At 42.4% G+C, this 17,526-nt stretch overlaps 2 protein-coding genes across 2 annotated transcripts; one reads left to right on the top strand and one right to left on the bottom strand.

The window, feature by feature from the left end:
* Positions 1–2,324: 2,324 nt before the first annotated feature.
* Positions 2,325–9,250, bottom strand: SPRTN (SprT-like N-terminal domain). The gene is made up of 5 exons (XM_089529932.1): positions 8,926–9,250; positions 8,393–8,492; positions 6,422–6,550; positions 5,312–5,570; positions 2,325–3,141 (listed from the first exon to the last, which is right to left on the bottom strand). The coding sequence occupies exons 1-5, from the start codon at positions 9,243–9,245 to the stop codon at positions 2,438–2,440; spliced, it is 1,512 nt and encodes a 503-aa protein (XP_089386058.1). The 5' UTR covers positions 9,246–9,250; the 3' UTR covers positions 2,325–2,437.
* Positions 9,251–9,613: 363 nt separating this feature from the next.
* EXOC8 (exocyst complex component 8) lies at positions 9,614–15,096 on the top strand. The gene is made up of 2 exons (XM_089529933.1): positions 9,614–11,303; positions 13,849–15,096. Exons 1-2 carry the CDS (start codon positions 9,720–9,722, stop codon positions 14,455–14,457), a joined length of 2,193 nt encoding a protein of 730 aa, XP_089386059.1. The 5' UTR covers positions 9,614–9,719; the 3' UTR covers positions 14,458–15,096.
* The last annotated feature ends 2,430 nt before the right edge of the window (positions 15,097–17,526 follow it).

Consider the following 17,526-nt stretch of genomic DNA (forward strand, 5'->3'; position numbering starts at 1 on the left):
CGGAGAGCACAGCACACTCCAGAACCCTAGCATATGACAGCGCTGCTGTCTACACAGCGCGCATATTGATGACATTACACAAGCGCCGTGCCTAAACAGTGTGGCATGTGCATGACGTCAGTGCAATGCCCCAGGGTGCAAATGGCACCTCGGCATCATCGTGAGAAGGAGCTCCATTTCGGAGCTACTTTTTGGGGAGGATCGTTGTATTTGTATTTTATATTTGTATAAATTATTTGTATAAAATTGTATTTTATTGTAGATGGGTTTGATATACAATGATAAGTCATATTTTACTGATGTTTTTATTGTTAGCCGCTTCAATCTGTTTGGAGAAGGATAGAAATGAACATTATTACTGTTATTATTAAACTGTCCCATCATAGAAACTGACAAATTCATATGCTCTTTTACCAAAGGTAAAGGTTTCATGCTTAACAAGATGAATATAAAGTGTTTGAGGGCTGTTTGAATATACAGTTGTGCAGAGCAGCTACTGCTGAGTAGCCTCAGAAGAATAAATTGAATATAGGACATTTGATGGGCAAAAGGAATTGGTCCCCTGCTGTTAATCATATCATACTGATGTTGAGGGATTTGGGGTAACATGTATAGTTGATTATGTATTTTAGTTAGCCCTACTGTTCCACTAAACAATATATAGCTTTACCCCCTGAACCATGTAATATGAGAAAATAGTTTTTCATGTTATGCCTTCCATACCTCCTAAGAAAACATTCTGTGGTGTTCTGCAAGTGTTAAGAAACAGCTACTGGTCCAAACAGGACATGGCAAGCTCAAAGCTAGATGTTTAAATGTTTCCTTTAAGTATAGATTGCCTGGTCACCTCCCTAACCCCCAAACCCCATTTGTCCAGACAGCAAAAGGAAACATATGTGGATATCACACTTTTACAAGTTGTTTGGGTCTGTCAAAGGTGAGACTACAAATCATGACCAAAGTATATTACCTCAAAACTACCAGAGGAATGTGCTTCTGTAAGTCAGATGCAAAGGTTCATTTCTTGCTTGTAGGTTTCCAAGAAGCAGCTAGTTGGCCATGGTGGAAAAGCTAGGCTGTTTTAGCCAGGCTTTTGATCTGATGCAGCAGAGTTCTTGTGTCTGCTTGAGAAATCTTCCCAAGTGGTAAGAACTGATAAGTTCAGCAAAAGACTTGAAGGACACTGGGCAAGGCAGCTATTTTTTCTATTCTCTGCTCTGGTAGGTGAGAAGGGTGGGCAACCAACAGAAACATCAACTGTCCTCCTCCTTGACCCCCAGCTTTCCTCTACTTGTAACCCGTCCAGAAGTGGATCCCCTAGACCAGTGATGGTGAACCTTTTAGAGGCCGAGTGCCCAAACTGTATGACCAAACTGTATCAGCTTCTAAGCAGAAATGGGACATACTATTCTGTAGCAAGCAATCATTTTCAACATAGACACAACACTATTCTTCATGAACTCTACAAAGTTAGAGATCACTTTGAAGTTGAGGTCAGTGCCTGGACTGTTGTCCTGTTCAAGGTTTAAACAAAAATGGAACTGGAAAAGGATATTTTAGAATAGGAAACTGCTCTAAGTAACGTAAGTGGAAGGCTTATCAGATCTAGATCTGATTCTCATGAAGAATTAGACTGATCTATCATAACTCCTCTAAGTTGTTCCATCTCAAAGAGGTCTTAACTCTAATTTTGATCAGAGTAGTACCTAGTGTATTAGTACAGGTACAGCAAAGGTAAGCCCATGAAAGGATATTGACAAACTGCAGCATGTCCAGAGGGTGACCAAAATAGTGAAAGGTTTGGAAGCTGTGCCCTATGAGGAGCAGCTTAGGTAGATGGATATGTTTAGCCTGGAGAAGAGAAGGTTAAGAGGAGACATGTCATGTTTAAATATTTGAAGGGATATCATACTGAGGAAGAAGTTTGATTTCTGCTGCTGTAAAGAACATGGAGTAATGGACTCAAATGACAGAAAAAGAGATTCTGCCTAAACATTAAGAACTTCCTGAAGAGTTGTTTGGCAGTTGGAGTGTGGTGGAGTCTCCTTTGGAGGTTTTTAAACAGAGGCTAGATGGCCATCGGTCGGAAGCGCTTTGATTGTGTGTTCCTTAATGGCAGGGGGTTGGGCTGGATGGCCCTGGTGGGTCTCTGTGAATTCTATGATTCTATAAAGGATACAGTGCAAGATATTTAACTGGAAAGAATCATGCTAACAACTTCTCAAGACAGTTAAATGGGGCAATGAACAGTTTCAGGGTTAGTGGCTTAATTCACTTACATGTTTGTCCCAATATTTTAAAGTTCTGCAAAAACATCTTGTGAGAATGCAATTTATTATAATGAACTTTATTGGTTCCAAGAGACACTCAGATAGAGGAAACCCTGAGAAAGACAGCATTGCTATGATTAGTGTTTTGGTATATGAGATCTGAAATCTCAAAGGCATGAATCTAAGTGTTCATTAATTTTTGCTTCCAAAACCTCACACTGGCAGACAGGGCAGCAAACCATTCTCTTTTCATCACTGACAGAAGTTGTCAGACTTTCCACGATTACTGATTCAGACTTGCTTTTCACTGAAGGGCTAGTCCATTCTGGATCCTTTTTCTTTGAAAAATAGTTTTCAAAGGCAGTTGTGTCTTCCATCCTTGCCCGTTTGGGTGCTCCACTATTTTGTGTGTCATAATTTCCATACGTTACAATGTGGGATTTAGGAGTTGATGTAGCTGGTTCAAAAAAGCGGTTTTCTGGTGTTTCCTTTGGCAGTAAATCTGATGCAGCATTTGTGGAGCTTGAATGAGAACTTCTTCCAGTAAACAAAATTTTTTTAATTGGTGAACCATTAACATTGCTGTAAACTTTTTTGTTAGCAACTGAAACTTTAGAGAGCATGCGGCTAGAAGCACAGCTTTTTTTATCCTCAACAAATGAAAATGAAGAGGAAACATTTGTAAAGGAAACATTTTGTTCATTTTTGGGATTCAGTCTAGTCAAACCAGATGGTGAATGATGCTGTGACCTCTTGTAGTTGCTAGGACTTGTGGTTCTCTCTGATGATGACACATTTGTGTTCCCACCAAGGACATATCCTTTTCCACTAAAAGGAATTATGCTTTGTATACTGTTTGCATGAGCTCTTTCTGTGAAAACAGAAGAAACAATTACTTTACATTCAAATAGTTTAGTTAACTATTACAAACAAGTGCTTTGCAGGGAAAGTTAACTATCATGCTAGTCAGTTTCACACATTTAGGTTCAACAAGACACACCCCTTAGCTGCAACACAGCATTGACTAGTAACTGTTACAGGTAGGTAAAAACAAACAGCTTCTGGAATGTTACAACCAGAGGTATTCAGTTTGGAAATTCTCAACATATCCTGCAGGCTCTTGGATTTAGACAATGGTGAAATGCACAGGTGGTGGATGTCAATTAAACTAGATAGTTCACCAGCCACATAATGAATACTGTTGATGGTAAGAATTGTGTTCAATGGAAATTTTGTGACATCAAAATTATAAAAAATGCAAGAAATCTAATTACATTTCTGTTAGTTTTTTTTAAGAAAAATTATGACACTGCAGTAAATATACTGCAGTAGAATGGATTAAATTAATAAAACAGGCAGATCCTCAACTGACAGATTCTCTCTTGACATATCAACAAAGCAACCTTTGTACTGAGGCTTGTGTTGGCATAGCATTTGATACCGTATTGATTTGGTCAGGACTTCAGTAGTATTCCAGTTCAGACATCCTGAGTTAGCTCTGAAGTACCATGAGGGGAAGAAAGGCTAAACGAGGAGGCTTTCCCATCAGTGTCTTACTCCATAGCATCATGCTCTACCCAAACAGCTTCAAATGAACAGGAAAGAATTTTGTTTGGAGACATTTTGTTAGTTCCACTGAAATAGAAATCAGTCATATGTACAAAACTATTAACTGGCCTTTCCTTTTATAATAACTACCTGTTTGAAACACATATGTGTTGTGTGCATACACAAATGTGAGTGATATAATATTCAGCAGTATTATCAGAATAATGGTTAATGCTGAGAAAAATCTTTAATGTTGTACATCTGCTGACAGAACTGTGAAATATCACCTTCTACCTGTAGCTCCTATGCACCCCAAAACCTACTGTAAATTGTGAGGAAAACCTCAGCATAGTTTTTTTTAGGATGGTTCCAAAGATACAGCTGGGGAAGATGTTCAACTGCACTGGCACTGTAGATCTAGTGTGAAACTGGATTTTGATTATAGTTAACATTTTTAGTTTATTTTCCGTTATGGAACTGGTTACATATCCCATACTCTCTGAAGAACAGTGATGGGGAATTTCTCAGTGTTTAATTTTACTGTTGAAACAATGTGTTTCTAAAAAAAAACAAACCACAACTTTAGTAACAACAAATGGATACCAAGAGAGTTTGAAAAATGTGGTTCAGGTAGTTCTAAAATACATTTGGTGCAATCTGAAATACAAGTAACACCAGTGACTGTACAGACAGTGACAGAGAAACAGAAAGTGCTCCAATAGTGCAAGAGCCATCACTTCCTTAACCAGCTTCAAAACGGAGCTGAAGACCATCCTGTTCAGAGAAGCGTTCCCAGGCATTGCATAATTCTCACTTGCTATTTGATGTTCTTTTGTTGTCTGTTTTATTCAATCATTTCCTGTATTGCTATGAATTTTAAATGTATTATCTTACTAGACAGGCCCCTTCCCCACCACCACTCCCTTCTCCTCCTGTGTCGTGTCTTTTTAGATTGTAAGCCTGAGGGCAGGGAACCGTCCAATTAATAAGATTGTATGTACAGCGCTGTGTAAATTTACAGCGCTTTATAAATAAAGGTTAATAATAATAATAATAATAATAATAATAATAATAATAGCATCAACAGATGAGAGTAAAGAAAAACTGTTGAAAGCAGGTGCATGGACAACCACAGCACTGTCATGCAGATTTTGTTGGGTATGCTAAAGTCAGTATGTTGATTTTAGTGCTATGTTCCTTAACTTTAAACAATGTAAGCGAAGTACATATTGTTGTAAAAACAGAAATACAAAAATAACCACCACATAAAACATTGAATTTATTTGAATATAATATTTGCTTTTTTCCAACTCTGATATTTTCATTCAAATGCTTATAGGCTGTTGGAATATTAAGAAGTTTGGTTAGCAAATACAAATCACATAAACATGCTACACCAGGCCACACTTTATTTAGGGACCTGACAAACTCTTCAATTCAAATTTTCCAGAAAAGCCATTTCACTGATAAAGAATGAAAAAGAAGTGAAATACCTTTGTCATTAGCTGGAACTTCTGCTTGATTGTTCTTCTGTTTGCCTTTCCTTGAGTAGTTCTCTGGCTCTTTGATTTTGGTGAATGTACCTCCACAAGTATTTTGGTGCTCAGACCACCAGAAGTCATTTGCAGATGGTGCCCTATTCATTGCACGCTTCACATAGCCAAAATACGGCTTTCTATTTTGACAAGGGCCATTGCAGCGCCACCAGTGCTGGCGATAGGAATCAACTTCATCATGAAAATCATGACAGATCTAAGATGAAAATAAACATCTACTGTAGAACTTGGCAAAAACCTTAGGGCCCAAACAGACAGGCCAAAATAAAGCTGCTTTGGGTCACTTTGGAGGTATGCTGTTTAAATGACACACACACACATCTTAAGAGGCCAAAAGCTGCACCAAAGCTGTGCTCTAGTCCTTAGGACTGGAGTGTGGCCTAGGTGTGGCTTCCGGCCTCTTAGTACGCATGCAGCATTTAAACAGCATACCTCCAAAGTGACCCCAAGCCACTTTATTTTGGCCTGTCTGTATGGGCCCTTTTGTTAGATCTTTCTTTTGTCCTGTCTGTTTAGGCCCCAAGTTAACAAAATACACCAGACTGACCCATAACCCCTGGTGCTGTAATGTAGTGGATCATGCATACAGTCTTCATGGGGAGCTTATGAAGAACTGTGCTGGCAGCTTCTAATGGGCTATTAGTTGGCCACTATGTAAACAAAATTCTGGACTAGAGAGGTCTTTGGCCTGATCAAGTAGGGCTTTTCTTGTGTTCTAAGCATAATGATTTCACAAGTGGTAAAAGCTGCATCAAATTCATCGCTCCTTAAGAGAAGTAATCTAAAATGTCTGTCTTTTGTCTGGTCATAATGTTAAAAGCTGCAGTATAAACCAGAGGACCTTTAAGAATAATAATACTGAATCACACTCGTTATCCACAAGCTTTTTAAAAAGTTGTATATACATCCACATATTCCTTACACCACTCTGCTAAAATATGCTATCACTACTAGCCTGTAATTTCCCATTATGTCATATAGCCTAATCTATTGCACTTCAAGCATTGAGAAGTGTACAAATTGCAATGCCACACAGAAAAGGTTTACCGTAATATTGGCGCCAGTTAAGCTGTTTATCCGATGCATGTGCTTGCAGAATTCTGGGCCATGGGAATCGCGATCTCTGTCATTATTAGTGACGAACAACAGGGCATGGATCATTTCATGTAAAAGAGTCTGAAATTCAAATAACAAAATTAGTTGAAGATTTTATTTCTTAATCAGTAAGAAATGATTACTTACAATTAGTTGACTTACAAGAGATAGTTTGAACCAGTATAAACTAAACATTTAAAACTTTTCCTTCCATTTCCCCCATTCTTTGGGATTGCTCAGTTGTGATAACTCTGATCTTTAACCAAGATCAACATGCTAAAGCTGACATACAAGGGGAGGAATGAAGGAGGAATGAAGGAGGAATGCTTGTGCTCAAAATTCACTCTCAACTTTATAAGAAATCAGATTTCTTAGTCTGATTTGATCTTTTGTCTCACCCAAGTCCAAAAACAGGGCATCCAAGATTGAACACATCTGTGACAGGGATGACTGTCTGACACAGTACAATAGAGAGATACTTCCTCTCTTCAGACTTTTCTGGCCAGTGGGTTTTGTTGCTGTAATTGTTTCCAGACAGATTAGAAATGTGATTCTATGATTTTTTGAAGCTAAAACATGAGGGAAGATGTTTCCTGATCTCAGATATTTTTGTTGATTCTAAATGTAATAAATTACCTCAAAAGAGAATAAAGTCGTCCCCCCCCCCAACTATTCATATTTCATTTTGTAATATCACGTTCTTTGCAAGTGTTTCAAGGATAGGAGATCTGTGAAACATTCCTTTGAAATTAAATACAGGAAAAGTGCATCCAATGGGCTACACGCATCCCACCCTGTTTGACAGCGGCTCATATTCTCAGATCCCACTATTTTAAAAAAGAGGGGATTAAAAAATTACCCACAAAATACCCCAACACCAAAAACACATTGTAACTGACAAATATTAGCAAGAAAAAAACAGAAATAAAATGCAGAATAGACTTTTCAGCCAAATTCATTCCTGTGTGGCGGAAGGTTAGACTGGATGACGCTTGTGGTCTCTTCTATGAAATGCAGCCACACTCTCTGCCAGAGGTGGGGGACGGGGAGATATTGAGACAAAAACAGGCACCTGCCACAATTGTTCACCTGTTTTGACTCTACATGTGTCAATGCATTGTTTTCCCACTACCGGGCTAAACTAAATGTTACAGAAATGTATGCTGATACACTGTCCATTTTCTGCACACCTCTCAAACACCACCTAAATCCTGAGGGTCTCCATCCGTCAAGAGCAACGTATGCAGCATGGAGGAGAGGAAATTTGAACGTTCAGAGGTGTCTGTTCTCGTGGAAGAAAGACACTACTGCGTATGGTCATTTCACATTACACAAAAAAGCAATGGTGAAGAAAGATGTGGGGAAAGTGCAATGTTCTACAAGCCAGGAAGAGGGCACCGAGTCAAAAAGGCTCCTCGCTGCTTGCAAAAAGGCTCCTACTTCCTCTACCTTTGCAGCAGTAGTTGTAACAGAAGGCAACTTTTGCAGCTAGTACAATGAGCCTTTGGTATTCACTAGGGTTTGGTCCAGGACCCTCCCCGCATGGATACCAAAGTTCGCAGATGATCAAGTTCCATTAAACGTAACGGATAGTAAAATGGTGTCCCTTGTATACAAAGCAAAAATCAAGGTTTGCTTTGAATCTCTGGACAAGGAGGACTGACTGTACCCACTTACCTTGTTTTCCTTTCCTTATATCAAAACCCCTACAGAAGCCCTGTGGCTTGACAAGGCTAAACACCAATGCAGGTGGCCAGCCCCAAAGAGGCATGGTCTGCTCCTGCCCTGAGGTCAACCCAGCTCAAGCTGAATAGGACACCAAAAGTGATGTTCAGGCAAGGAAGCAGGAAACTACTTGACCCCTTTGAAGGGCTGAGCAATGTCCTAGTTTGGTCTACGAAGAGTCTGGCCCTGCAGCAGTACCTCCACAAGGTCCTTCCTTGGCCTCAGTTTCAGAAGGGGCTGGCTGAGTCGGATGGAGCACATGCCCCCACGGCCTTCGTAGCAGCACATCCCTGCACACCTGGAAGGCAACCAAGAGCCAGCCATGAGCGCCTGTTTCCTACACTTCAAGTTACTGTCACACTTATATAGTTCTCAGGCAAGGGAGTTTCCCACAGCCCCGCGGCCTCTCTGCACACGCGACGCGGCATCTATTCATACTCCTCCTGCAGCCCCAAAGCCTCCCAGAGCGGCTCCCAGAATTCCACAGCCTTGAGCCGGGGCAGTTAAAGGGGGCCAGTGCGGATGCAGCCGATGGTCCTTTTCAAACAGGGCTCCTGGGTCTCTCTAAGGAAAATAAACCCACAACGCTGCTACTACGAAGAGCTATACATCCCACGAGAACCATAACAATCACAACAGCAGCATGCTTCCACTTTAACCACCCTGGCTCCCCGGTGCCTGCTGGGGCTGGTCGAGACCCAAGAGGCGCCCCCTCAGGGTCCCCTCCGTACAGCGTCATGCGGGGGCTCCACTTCACTTCCACGGCCGCCAGCTGGCCCCCGAAGAGGGTCTCGTTGAAGTGCATGAAGAGGCCCCTGACGTCCGGGTTGGGGTCCAGCAGCTCCCAGGATTCGTCCACCACCGACAGCGGCCGCGAGGAGGAGGAGGAGGAGGAGGAGGAAGCCCTCTTCCCCGCGTAAGCGCCCTCCTCCAGGGCCTCGGCCTCCCACTCCTCCTGCAGCCGCAGCGCCAGCAAGAAGTCGTTCTCCATCCGGTCTCGCGCGCGGCGTTCGAATTCCCGCGCACGCGCAGATGGAAGGTGTGTATGCATGCGCCCACCCCCCCCCCCCTCCGCCGCCGCCGCCGCCGCCGCCGCCGCCGCCGCCGCACAGCCTTCAATGCTCCCGCTCTCTCTTCCTTTCCCCCCCCGCCTCCTACGTCAATGGTTCACGTCTTTCGTAAGGCGCATGCGCTGGTGGCTATGACGCGATGACGTCACGCGCTCCCCCCAGCGCCATGACGTTTCACGCCTGTTTTGCATCCTCTTCCTCTGTGGAGGTTGGCCTTCGGCTGATCCGGCCCCCGAGTCAATCAGTCAACTAACCAATCACTACGCGGGGTTTATCATCTCCCTCCTCCCCCTCTTTGTAGCAGGAAAAGTCCCTCGCCAGACGTGCCTCCATCCTTTGAAAGACGCATGCGCCGGGCGGGGCTACGACACTTCCGGCGCGGGGGCAGTGACGTCCCTTCCGCGTCTTCCTGTGTGGCGGCGGTGGGTGCGTGCGGCTGCTTCTCCGTCTGGGCCATGGCGCTGTCTGTGGGCGAGGTGGGCGCGGGGTCAGGCGGAGGAGGCGGAGGAGGGAGCCGGCTGAGGCGGCAGCTGGAGTCCGGGAGCTACGCGGCCGAGGAGTACGTGAAGCAGCTCTCTCAGCAGTCGGATGGCGACCGGGACCTGCAGGAGCACCGCCAGCGCATCCAGGCCCTGAGCGAGGAGACGGCGCAGAGCCTGAAGCGCAACGTCTACCAGAACTACCGGCAGTTCATCGAGACGGCGCGCGAGATCAGCTACCTGGAGAGCGAGATGTACCAGCTCAGCCACATCCTCACCGAGCAGAAGGGCATCCTGGAGGCCGTCACCCAGGCCCTGCTGCTCCAGGCCGAGCGCGACGACCCCGCCATGGCCAGCGCACGCAGAGCCGCAGCGGCCGCAGGGGCCTCCTCCTCCTCGGACCCCCATGCCAACCCCTTCCTGCCCCTCTCGGCCAAGGAGGCCTCCGCCAGCGAAGAGGGACGCCGCCGGACCCTGACCACTCTGCTGGAGAAGGTGGAGGGCTGCCGCGACCTGCTCCCAGAGAGCCCCGGCAAGTACCTGGTCTACAATGGGGACCTGGTGGAGTACGACGCTGACCACATGGTCCAGGTCCAGAAGGTGCACGCCTTCCTCATGAACGACTGCCTGCTGGTGGCCACCTGGCTGCCCAACCGGCGGGGCGCCTACCGCTACGACGCCCTCTACCCTCTGGATGGGCTGGCCGTCGTCAACGTCAAGGACAACCCGCCCATGAAGGACATGTTCAAGCTCCTCATGTTCCCAGAGAGCCGCATCTTCCAAGCTGAGAACGCCAAGATCAAGAAAGAGTGGCTGGAAGTGCTGGAGGAGACCAAGAGGAGCCGCGTCCTGAGCGAGAAGCGGAGGCTGGAACAAGAAATCCCGGCAAGGGCCCCTCCGCAGAACCCCCCAGAGACCACCAACCCTTTCGAGGAGGATGAGGAGGAGGAAAGGGGGACACCCGAAGAGGAAGAAGAAGCGGTAGATCTCTCCCTGGAGTGGATCCAGGAGTTGCCAGAAGACCTGGATGTCTGCATCGCCCAGAGAGACTTTGAAGGGGCGGTCGACTTGCTGGATAAGCTGAATGAGTATCTAGGGGACAAGCCTGTGACCCAGCCAGTCAGGGAGTTACGAGCAAAAGTGGACGAAAGAGTCAGGCAGCTCACGGATGTGCTTGTGTTTGAGCTCTCTCCAGATCGGTCGCTGCGAGGTGGGCCCAGGGCGACCCGCCGCGCCGTTTCTCAGCTCATCCGGTTGGGCCAGTCGACCAAAGCGTGTGAACTTTTCCTGCGGAACAGGGAAGCTGCTGTTCACACGGCCATCCGGCAGTTGCGCATTGAAGGAGCCACTCTGCTGTACATTCACAAGCTCTGCCATGTCTTCTTCACCAGTTTGCTAGAGACTGCGAAGGAGTTTGAGACGGACTTTGCTGGCAACAGCGGCTGTTATTCGGCTTTTGTCGTGTGGGCCCGATCCGCTATGAGGATGTTTGTGGATGCGTTTAGCAAGCAGGTGTTTGACAGTAAGGAGAGCTTATCTACTGCTGCTGAATGTGTAAAGGTAAGGGCCCAAAGTGAAGGGAGGAGGAGGAGCAGTGTGCTGTGCTTAGTTACATATAATTAAAGATCAGTGGTCCCGAAACTGTGCCCTTTAAGAGATTTTGGACTTCATTTTCCAGAAGCCTCAGCCATGTTGGCCAGTAGTCTGGGATTCTGAGAGCTGAAGTCCAAAATCCTTTAAAGAGAACAGTTTGGGGACCACTGCTGTAGATGGCCACAGCCCTTAGTTTTTTAGTTTTCCAGATAGCATAACTGAATATAGAAGCAACATGGAAGGAAACTGTTGAGTCATCTAGCCCAGCCTCCTGTTCTGAGACAGGATATTCTGTGTATAAACAGTTATTTATGGGGTGTGTGGCTGCATATGCTTCATTTGCCCCGTCGCTCAAGTCCTACTCAGACATACTGGCACTTTCGTATTGTTTACAGGCTTATTGCTATATTCCAAGAGAGGGTAACTCCTGTCTTTCTTGCTGTTCTAGCATTTACAAACCCTGCCCTCTTACCACTAAGTAGAATAGGGAGGACCAGTTATGCAAGCTGTCTCTGCCCCTTGGCTTTATCTAGAAAATGCACTGTTCCTACACAGGAGGGAGAATGTGATTGTCACACTTCCTGATGTTGCTCCTTGCTTTGACTGCCAAGAAAAACCAGTATGTTCAGAGAAATGAATTACAGGAAAAGAATTTAGTACCTATATTTACTGTGCACAAGTAGCAGTGATTATAGAGACTAAACTTGCCAGGATCTGTAGTGCTATCAGAGCAATCTGCAGGGATGATGAGAGGTTTTGAGCAATTGATAGCTGCATCTGGAAAAGATTGGATGGATGGAATTGCGTTTCAACCCCACCCTTTCTCCTTCCATTTTCTGCACTGTGCAGTGGGTTATACACTTGTCTTTTTCAAGTGGCTAGAATGGTGGCAGAGATGGGGATAAATGTAAAGTCATGCTGTTTAACGTCATGGCAAGTTTTTATTTTCAAACAAGCATAAAGATTTATGGCTCTGATATGACTCAGAATTAATGATGACTATGTCCTTTTGAGATTGATGCAGAAACTTAGTTGGAACTGACCTAAGACCTATTGCTTTTAAATAAATTTAGTCATAGCTGTCTTTTTCTCTTCTTTTCAAGAGAATTAGATACAACTAAAGTTTGTTGAAGACCTGCATAGTTCTTTAATGCTAAATGAGACCAAATGCTACATATTTTGCTTCCTTTCCCCCCTTCTAATGACAGAGGAAGTTTTCCATTTGGGTGCTTTGCTAGGGACAATTACTGCATATTTCAGGCATTAACATGTGACAAAATGCAGGGCTCATGTAAAATAAAATATGAATATTATTTTACATGACATCAATGGCTAGAATTTTATTAGCGCAAAAATGGAAAATTAAGGATATTCTGAGTAGGGAAGATTGGGTGTTTAAATTGGTTGAAACTGTAGAAATGGATAAACTAATGCAATTATTAAGAAACAGACCAACAAATGAAATGGATAAAGATTGGTTTTTAGTGGTAGAATATATGAAGGAACAATGGAAGAATATAATATTGTTATAATAGAAAATAAGAAAGTAAGAAGCAGTAAATAATGTAAAGGAAAATATATTAACAAAGAGAACTTAGTAAAGGTAGTAAGGACAAATATCTAGAGGTAGAAGAAAAACAGAGTTTAGAACAGCAGAGTACAAATAGTAAGAGTACAGATAACAAAGGTTAATAAGGTTGGACAAAAGTGATACAGGTTGAATTACTTAAATATGGGGAAGAAGGAAATCACAAATGAATAACTTAGTATAGGTGAATATAAAATAGAGAGAATGGTAATTTTCAAGAGTCAGATAGGTAGAGAAGGTGGAATGAATAAAAAAGATGGTTAGACTATGTGTGGAGGGTTTTAGAGGTGAAAGGGGGTTAGGGGATGAGGATGGTGTGAAGAAGAAGGGCAGAGTAGCAAATAATATGTAAGATGAGTAGAGAGGGCCAGAAGGGAAGGTAGGAAAGAGATGGAAGGGAAAGGAAATTAGAAAAGATATTTGAAGGAGTAGGGAAGATAGAAAGGATTATTAAAAGAAATAGAGAAGAGGAAGAAAAGGGAAGGGAAGAGGGTGAGGTGGGTGTGTTAGATATGGATGTAATTGTATGTGTGTAATATAGAATGGATTTTTGCAATAGAGATTGTTATATTATATTTTGAAAATTAAATTTAAAAAATCCTCAAAAGTAGATATTATTCCCTAAACAACCATGAAACGTTAGCAATTCCTAATATTGATAGACATTTCCACAATTATGTTCTTTTCAAAAGAATTAGACACGATTAAAGTTTGTTGTAGACCTTCATAAGTTCTTGAATGTTTGCAGTGAGTATTTATAAAGAAGCACTAACAAACTAGTTTCTTTTAAAAGTCTGATTTGATATTCATTATGTTTTCGTACCCCTTGTATTGAAATAACTATATACCTTTTGGAATGTTTTGGTATTTGTTGTGTGATCAGTGAATGTGTAGAAAAACTAGTAATGTGACTTGTTTTTGAAGGTGGCAAAGGAACACTGCAAGCAGCTCAGTGAGACTGGTCTGGACCTGACTTTCATCATTCATGCCCTGTTAGTGAAGGATATCAAAGGCGCTTTGCAGAGCTACAAAGACATCATCATTGAGGCCACAAAACATCGCAACTCTGAAGAGATGTGGAGGAGAATGAACCTAATGACACCAGAAGCTTTAGGAAAGCTTAGAGAAGAAATGAGGAGCTGTGGTATCACCAGTTTTGACCAATACACTGGTGACGACTGCTGGGTGAACCTAAGTTACACAGTTGTGGCTTTCACAAAACAGACAATGGCTTTCTTGGAGGAAGCCCTCAAACTGTACTTCCCAGAGCTGCACATGGTTCTGCTGGAAAGTCTGCTGGAGGTCATCCTTGTGGCTGTCCAACATGTTGATTACAGTTTACGCTGCGAACAGGACCCTGAGAGGAAGACATTCATTAGGCAGAATGCATCGTTCCTCTACGAAACTGTTCTTCCAGTGGTGGAGAAGCGGTTTGAGGAAGGAGTTGGGAAGCCAGCTAAGCAATTACAGGATCTCAGGAATGCTTCAAGACTGATGCGTGTTAATCCTGAAAGTACTACCTCTGTGGTGTGAAATGTAATGCCTCAATCCTTTTCATATAAATTTTGTATATACATGTATGCACATAACCTTTTTTTCAATCCCCTAACAGTAGCCAAATCTAAGAAGGCTCCCTTTAGTGGGTAATGTATTGCAAATAAAATGGAAAGAAAAGAAAATGGAAAACTTAAAGTAAATACTGTAGTTGGAAAGCCACATTCCCTCCAAAGGTCTGGTTGTGGCATTTTAGGTAAAGGAGATTACCTGGTGACATAAAATGTTTTGGTCCAGAACCTAACAAGTTAATATAGATATAATTATACTAATTAGAATATGATAAAAAGATAATTGCTAATGAATATTCATTTGTTTTGTAGGAGCATAAATGATATAGGATACACCTAGCAATTTTATTATATTGGGCTTCAGAAGAAGAAAAATAGCCTATTTGGGAAACAAAATACATACTTACACAATTCCCTCTTAGAGAATTTGAGAAAAAATGGTAAAAACTTTAGTGCATACTTTATTTCAAAAAGATTTAGCTTAAAATTCCTATGAAACCGAAAACTTGACATGACAGTAGAATTCAAAGTCTTTTGAAGTTCATTTCCACTGTACATCATGAAACTTGGCAGCAGTAAATATTACAGTAATTGTAAAGAGGTCAAATATGTGTCTGGTTGATTTGTAGCAGATGATAAAGGAATAAGTAAAGTGCCGGTGCCAAAGAGACATCCCAAGGAGCTATGTGCACAAAGAAAACAAGCAAATGGTTGGATTTTCCTGCAGTTTTGCTAGTGTTTTTGCAATCCAAGCACCAAATCTGTTTATTTAACTTTAAAAAATCACTCTACATTTTTAATTAGATGTGTTGGAAACTGCAGAGAAAGTACTGCAATTCCCTTGTACCTATACATACATGTCTGCAGATAGCACACAGTGTTTCTTTGTGCCATACATCTCTGGATTGTCACTAGTGCTGTTAACTGAAGGAGAGGTATATAAACCATGACCAAGCTGATTCTCTGTTTATGTAGCATAGAAGAATTATGGCTGAAAATATAAATGAAACTTTCCAGATTACCTTAATACTGGGACCTATGGAAATTTCATGATGGGGGACAAATCATCAATTTGCAATCAGGTGTTGAAGGGTGCAACGGGACTAACCATATGTAGGTAGCAAGAAGCTTTTAGATTATTGCAAGTGGAAATTGGGGTGGAGTCATGCATGAAATGAGGGAGCAAAAACCTCTAAGGACTGTAGCTGAGGCCTAATGATAGCAATTTCATCTTTAGGTCTGTGCAAGTGGTATTGTGTATAAAATGGGCATGCTGGGTTTTTTCTTTTCAAGAGCATATGGGATTCTCTCCAAATCTAATGCTGTCTACTGTAGCATTCCCCAGCATGATGCCTTCCAGATGTGCTGATATGCCACTTACATCATCTCCGTGTTGGCTGGTAGAAGATTAGGGTTGTAACATAACATATCTAGAAATCAATTTGGGAAATGCTGATCTCTATGGTGAGCCACCCCACCCCCCTCATTTCCTGTGTTCTCTGTTCAACCAGAATTAATAGCACAAAAAGGACATATTCCAACTGGCTATAAAATGAGCCTTACAGTCAGTCTTCAGCAAAGTGAAATGCAATGTCTGGGTTGTATGATGAAAGTATTAAACCTTCTAATTCACTATTGTGATCTTTAGATCTACACAGTGGAGATTTTGTGCCTTTGGTAGGGAGGGCTGGCATCACTGTCAAAACTATGGGAAATAAAACATAATTGCCCAGAGAGAAGAGATGTAGACATTACCTCTTTCTTACCCACAAAAGCTTGGTTCAAACAGTTGAGGGAAGTCTCTTGTCTGTTGCTGCTAGCAGTTCGTATGGCAAGAATACTTACCTGACTATGGTTCATGTGTAGCTAAATTTCTTCAGCTTCTTTTTTCTCTTCAAAAAGGTATAGACTAGAGAATGTGGTAGATAGTATTCACTCTAGAGTACCATGGTGACACATGCATTTACACCAAAGGAGATTAGATAAGAATTTATCACTTTATTGACTAGAGCAGGAAAGAATAATACAGAAGCAGTTTTTCGGTCTCTAGTGATTGTATCGCTTAAATACAACCATCTTCTTGCCAGTACACTCCATCCTGTAATCTTAGCAGATCCAAGAAACTGACATTTCATTCAAAGACAAGAATCTCATCTAGTGATCAGATGTTTGAAGATGTCCCTGATTATCTTTGTTTATAGAACAGTTATGAGTATTGCACAACCCTTAATAATCTTGGTCTTTAATCATTTATTATTCTGTTTATGCCACATCCAAGAGTATATGGAGGTCAAATTCTTTATGAAAGAGAGCAGTGATATATACTTAAACTTGCCAATCAACCTGCAGTTGTATGTTAACACAAACAATTGGATTAAAATAAAGGTGACCTAGAATCTTTTGAAATAGTTTTCTTGAATGTATTTAAGTGTAAGAGAGATAAGCCTGAAAGGTTCTGAACATTAAAATCATTATCATCATCATCTCTTTACACTCCAGCTTTCCCTCCCAAATTAGGGACTTATCACTTAATAGCAATAGCATTTACATTTGATCAATGGAAAAGCGGTATATAAATAAAATTTTATTATTATTTCTATACTGGTTCATAGTAAACTCAGCACTCTCTAAGCAGTTTACAGTGTGTAAGGCAATTGCCCCCAGCATGCTGAATACTCATGAAAGGATGGAAAGCTGATTCTTCCTTGGAGTCGTGGGATTGAACTCACAACATTGTGGCTGCAGTAGCAGCATTTAAGCACTGCACCACCAGGGCTTCCTAAATAAAATGGTACCAAAAGTTTCTAGCACCATTTTTTGGGATATTGGATGTAATGATTTGAGCCTTCAGTTCCACTGCTTCATACAAAATACAGTCTCATATTTATTGGAATTGGTAAGTGGGGAGCATAGCTGGGGTTTCCAAAGCAGTGATTTGTACAAGATCTTGGGTTCTGTCTTTGCTGTAATGTGCCAGGAGGTAGTTTGTATGCATTCACGTGTTCTATATGAACTAACACAGCAGTTGGTACAATAT

Source organism: Sceloporus occidentalis, unplaced genomic scaffold (genome assembly GCF_023333645.1).
Source record: "Sceloporus occidentalis isolate IW3139 unplaced genomic scaffold, rSceOcc1.0.p SCAF_6, whole genome shotgun sequence".
Classification (NCBI taxonomy): domain Eukaryota; kingdom Metazoa; phylum Chordata; class Lepidosauria; order Squamata; family Phrynosomatidae; genus Sceloporus; species Sceloporus occidentalis.

Excerpts from the sequence above, each read along its gene's own strand:
- EXOC8 (XM_089529933.1), top strand. The coding sequence starts at position 9,720 with ATGGCGCTGTCTGTGGGCGAGGTGGGCGCGGGGTCAGGCGGAGGAGGC. Across the intron at positions 11,304-13,848 it reads CTGCTGCTGAATGTGTAAAG|GTGGCAAAGGAACACTGCAA; the intron begins GTAAGGGCCCAA and ends TTGTTTTTGAAG.
- SPRTN (XM_089529932.1), bottom strand. The coding sequence starts at position 9,245 with ATGCATACACACCTTCCATCTGCGCGTGCGCGGGAATTCGAACGCCGC. Across the intron at positions 8,493-8,925 it reads TGGAGCCCCCGCATGACGCT|GTGTGCAGGGATGTGCTGCT; the intron begins GTACGGAGGGGA and ends GTTGCCTTCCAG. Across the intron at positions 5,571-6,421 it reads TAACTGGCGCCAATATTACG|ATCTGTCATGATTTTCATGA; the intron begins GTAAACCTTTTC and ends TTTTCATCTTAG.